The sequence below is a fragment of the Maniola hyperantus genome, chromosome 12 (genome assembly GCF_902806685.2).
Source record: "Maniola hyperantus chromosome 12, iAphHyp1.2, whole genome shotgun sequence".
Lineage (NCBI taxonomy): Eukaryota > Metazoa > Arthropoda > Insecta > Lepidoptera > Nymphalidae > Maniola > Maniola hyperantus.
In genome coordinates this window covers 11681852-11687186 of record NC_048547.1, presented here as the reverse complement: position 1 = coordinate 11687186, position 5335 = coordinate 11681852, and the positions used below count along the sequence as shown (strand labels likewise).

General features: G+C 36.8%; 1 protein-coding gene across 1 annotated transcript; it reads right to left on the bottom strand.

Moving 5' to 3' along the window:
* Positions 1 to 1470: 1470 nt before the first annotated feature.
* Positions 1471 to 4925, bottom strand: LOC117987232 (larval cuticle protein LCP-30-like). The gene is made up of 5 exons (XM_069502339.1): positions 4894 to 4925; positions 4061 to 4104; positions 3542 to 3814; positions 2638 to 2754; positions 1471 to 2259 (listed from the first exon to the last, which is right to left on the bottom strand). Exons 1-5 carry the CDS (start codon positions 4909 to 4911, stop codon positions 1728 to 1730), a joined length of 984 nt encoding a protein of 327 aa, XP_069358440.1. The 5' UTR covers positions 4912 to 4925; the 3' UTR covers positions 1471 to 1727.
* Positions 4926 to 5335: the final 410 nt, after the last annotated feature.

The following is a 5335-nucleotide window of genomic DNA, read 5'->3' as shown; positions in this document are numbered from 1 at the left end:
CTAAGGCATACAACCGTGCAAGTTCAGGGTCGAGATTGATCAAACACCAGCCCTGCACTGAGCCGCGCGTTTTCAAGTTATATAACTCAAACTAGCCACGCACCTCGGCTACGCACGAGTGTAATGTAGATACTAAGTACTATCAGTATGGTTATTTCAAAAGAATAAGACAGCTTTTTTGATGAAAGCTCTCAGTCGACTTCTTTTTCTTCTTCCGACATCTTGAACAATTAAAGTCATATTACCTATAAAAACCTTCTTCTAGAATCACTAACTATCTATTGATGAAAACTGCATTCAAATCCGTTTCGTAGTTTAATAGATCTACATAAGCGTACATAGGGACAGACGACGGGAAACGACTTTGTTTAGATAGAACTAATTTTTTAACAAAAATACATATAGGAGAATATTTCGACATGTCCAAATGAATTCAGGTTTGCTTGAAATTACATATATTTTTTAAATAAAATATTTAAAAAATAGATACGTAATGCTTATATGACTTTATCCGCGTGGATAAGTTTTTAAAATTCCGTAGAAACTGTTTTATTTTCCAGGATGTACTCGTAAATTATCCTAAGTCCGTTTAGCACGCACGCTATTTCTATAACCTACCCATGATGATCTATTCAGAGGTTGAGACGTAAAAAGTTGGCAGACAGACAAACAGCTCTACACGACTACACTCTACCATTCATAATACGTACCTATAATATTAGTAAACATGGAAATGAGTATGGAATGGGTAGATGGAAGTACAATATAGGTTACAAATGCAAACTTGCTGTTCTTGAAAATTAGGTTTTTTTTCTTTAATTTTATGATACCTATAAAATAAAACAAATTGATAATATATGTATCTTCAACCATTAATGAAACAGAATAAACTAATAATAAAATATATTTTATTATCTTGTTTTTTTCATGCGACCCCACTCATCTGCCTTTAGGAACGCGGAAGAGTTAGATTTTATTGCTGGCTTGACATTCACAAAAAAATACCTAATAGGCTCCAGGCTCCCTATAAGAAAGGGTTATTTTCACCTTAATTTAACGTCAATAAAACATCAATATTAAAATCTATATTAGTACATTAACATATGGTAGTAAATTATTGCACGGTGGCGGCTATAGGTACTCCGTGCAATATTATATCCTACTTCGACTTTATTATAGGTAGCTCATGTGACCTTCACCTAAACCCACGTAATGCTTATCCGTGACTTAAAAAGTACTACTTCGTTTTTGTACGGTATAAAAATGAACTGCCTTAAGTCACGGATAAGGTACTTTAAGTCCGGGTTTATGTTATGCAGTGCAGTTAAAGTTTTATTTGTTCCTAAATCATCATCATCATCATCTGAACCATCGGTTTCTCACTACTGAGTACGGGTCTCTATGGCATAATAAGTTGTGTTTAAATTTCAAGATAGTAGGTATAATAACAATAAAACGCTTGTATTAAATTATACAATAACTTTATAAAGCTTATAGAAGTAATAACAGAAAATAAACATTTCATAAAGTTATAACAATGAGTAGCCATAAGGGCCAATGTACACAAAGCACTGAATCGCCGCTACATTGAGTCCACTTGGTATGTTGTCAATATACGACAGGACAAGAAATTTTATAATTTCTAAAATTGCGTGGATTATAGGTTCTCTCTGGTATAACTACAATGCATTACTCCATGTTCATTGGCTCTCACTTATTAAAAAGAATTAAACTATTATCCCCTTTGGTAAATGAGCACCTTCAGGCAGGAAACCACGTTCGTCAGCTGTGTAATCTACTCTGTACTTGATACCATCATCACCGACGTATTCAAAGAATCCCCTCGCTCTCATACCTTCACGCTCGTTATCTATCTTTTCGATCCTACCGGCTTCTTCGGCGAGGATTTTGTTCTCAGTTTCATAGAGGTAGTGGTAACCGTCAGGTTGTTGTTCCTTTTCGAAACGGATAATACCGTATCTGTAGTCGTAGGTGTTCACTTTGGGATCAACTGGATAGTAGATAGGTTTGGGCTGGATGTAGATTGGGGTAGAGCTGACGTATTGCGGAGTGGAGGAAACGATTATGACAGGTCTAGCGGTAGTGACGGGAGCAGCGGTAGAGACGGGAACTGAAATAGTGACTGGTTCAGCGGTAGTGACAGGTGCGGGGGTAGTGACAGGTACTGCCGTAGTGACTGGTACTGCATCGGTGACTGGTACTGCGGTGGTGACTGGCACTGCGGTGATCACTGGTACGCTAAACAAAATATTATTTTGTGTGAAAGAGTATATTATTTTACGTATGGAAAACAGGCTTGTCCAGCATTCCTGCCAGATATTTTTTATTCCATCTTAGCCTACATCTACAACTATCCTACAATCCGTCTCAGTCCGGGGGTAGATACTACTTACATACATCAATAATAACTCAATCTACCTTTGTATGGACAAACATTTAAAAGACTAAATAGTACTTAATAAAAAATCAGCTAACATGATCGTGTACCATATTATTTTAAATAGTGCTCTTAAATGTATTACTGAGCATTTTAAATGACGACATTATTTTGTTGAAGAATCTCTATTACCTACTCTTTTTACCTGAACCTGAATATGTTTTCCACTAGGTACATACCTAGGTTCCCTTACGCCGATGTAGCCACTGCCGGGGCCTCCTGGGCCTCCTGGACCTCCCTTGTCTGAGGAACCGGTGTAGAAACCTCCAGCACCGCCGCGGTCTCCACGGTCACCGCTGAAAACATTGTAAAAAAATAGAGAGATGATATTTGACACAATATCGTCAGTCATCGGGTGCGACCGCTTGTGCTTGTTTTACTGTCCCTATGGAACGCACATGACGTTAATGGTTTCTCAACCATTAACATCATGTGCGTTTCGTTAACGTTTCGTTAGAAATTAAATTAATAATACCTAAATATTGTGAGATAGATTTGCGCTTGACGATAATCATGTTTAATAAATAGCAATGGTGATGTCTTGGTTAGAGCGCGCTTGTCTAAAAGATGCCTATTCACTATTGTTTTGAAGATATTTTTAGGTTATACGTGGCAGTGGTAACCTGTGATAGCCTAGTGGTTAGGACGTCCGCTTTCTAATCGGAGGTCGGGGGTTCGATCCCGGACACGCACCTCTAACTGTTCGGAGTTATGTGAGTTTTAATTAATTAAAAATCACTTGCTTTAACGGTGAAAGAAAACATCTTCTCTATAATTTTCACAAAGGTGTGTGAAGTCTACCAATCCGCACATGGCCAGCGTGTTAATAGCCTATGGCCAAAGCCCTTCACACTCTGAGAGGAAACCCGTGCTCTGTGAGCCGGCGATGGGCGATCATGATGATGATGATGATGACGTGGCGTGAACACGAACGCTGGAGGAGAATTCCACACCTTACCGGTTCATCAGAAACGTTGAGCAAACGTTTCATACGAGTAAATTGGATGTCGACTATATAAGGATGCCAACGTCCACGGTTTTTCGCTATTCCACTACCAAGAAGACTTCAAAGTTCACACTTACTCGTAAAGTCCAGAGCCATCAGGGATCCAACGTCCAGATGAGTCGTATTTGCCAGGGTTGTATTTACCAGGGTCGTATTTACCCGCATTGTAACGACCGGCGTCGTATTTTGTGGGGTCGTATTTACCAGGGTCGTAACGACCTGATGCGTCAACATTGGCGGGCCTAGTGATAAGGCCGCCCAAACTTTTGTAGTCGTATGGATCGTATTTGACGGTTGTAGGCCTTATTGTTGTGGGGTTGGTGAAATAGAAGGAAAGTGGGGTTGGCTGCCTGAAACAAAAAGAACATAACCTGTAGGATGCATAGTGGGAGATTATAAAAATTGTATCCCCCATAACAAGGCCCTATAGGGCCTATAGGCCTTAGTTATAAATACGCTGATCATTATCTAGATGAGGAAATTCCGGATATTGGAGTCTACCCGAGTGGTTAACGCTTCGGGTACCGGCTGGCCGTACCTGTAACCTGAACTTAATCTAAGAAGCCAAAAAAACATGAGTTATTTTAAATACTAACGGCTCTTCATCGGCGGCAAAAGCAACCGCTGCTAAGGCAGCGACCTGGAACGAAACATAGTCAAAGTTAAGATCAAACAAAAAGTTATCTATTTATCGAAGTTTCTAAAGATCTTGACGAAATTTGGCGCATTTCTATTTTAAATAATTAAGTATTTCTTTTTATCCAGAAAAATCTGGAGTCGCACGGGATTGTGAGAAAAACTAAACCCACGCGGTCATTACGGTTATAGTCGTGGGTATTGGACAGTCTGAACTCATATTATAAAGAGGTAAAATATTCTAAATAATATCTGATAATAAGATCTGATCTGGGACAGATATTATTTAGAATGGAAATCACTCACGGTAGTTTAAACGCTAAAATAGGTAAAATATTTTATGAGTTTGTGTGATTGTAGGGGTAATCTCTGGAAATAAAGACCCGATTCTGAAAATAATCCTTTGACTGATGATTTGATTATCAACAAGTGCTAAAGGATGGGCTATAAATTATCGCAAAAAAGTGCAGTTTATCACGCGGATAAAGTTGCGGACAAAAGCTAGTTTGCTATAAAATAAAGACACCATCCAAGTTTTCAATGACAGAATCCCCTTAAAGCTTAGCTTAAAAAAAATAATTAACACTTAATACTTTTTACGATACGATACGATATATTTGGTTTTATAATCTCTCTCCGTAAAATAATGTTAAGTATCTAATTAAATTTTATATCTTCGAAAACTTCACTGGCTAACACTTTTTTCATTATATTTTTTTAATTTTTAACTTTCATTATTTAACTTTATTTATTTAACTTTAGCATATATACAAATATATAAATTAATACATACCAGGAAAAGAGACCGCATTGTGTATGTATTTCTATAGCTAATTCTAATTTAATGACCACTTTTCAAGATGAACACCTATATATACCATCCTCATCTTCAACTGAATATGTATCATTACCTGCTCTCATTTTTAATATAATATAATATAATATATTATTATATATATATTAGAGGTCAGCGCTTCTCAAACAAGTTGATATAGCTCTACTTTAGGTTGAAAATAGGAAAGTATAATATTAGAAATCTCTGATTAGTGTTAATTTTAAAAGCAGGTATGTATTTTATATAATTTGGACGGTGCATATTTTTTTGTAAAATATATAAATTTTTAGTGATGAGTTTTTTTAATTTAAATACTTATTTACCTTTTGATCCCCCCAGAAAAATCCCCAAATCGAATTTTAAAATAAATTTTAACTTACCTAATCGCGTTTATTTCAAA

Coding starts and splice junctions, on each gene's coding strand:
- LOC117987232 (XM_069502339.1), bottom strand. Junction 2,755..3,541: donor GATGGCTCTGGACTTTACGA/GTAAGTGTGAAC, acceptor CAATGTTTTCAG/CGGTGACCGTGGAGACCGCG. Junction 2,260..2,637: donor ATCGGCGTAAGGGAACCTAG/GTATGTACCTAG, acceptor TATTTTGTTTAG/CGTACCAGTGATCACCGCAG.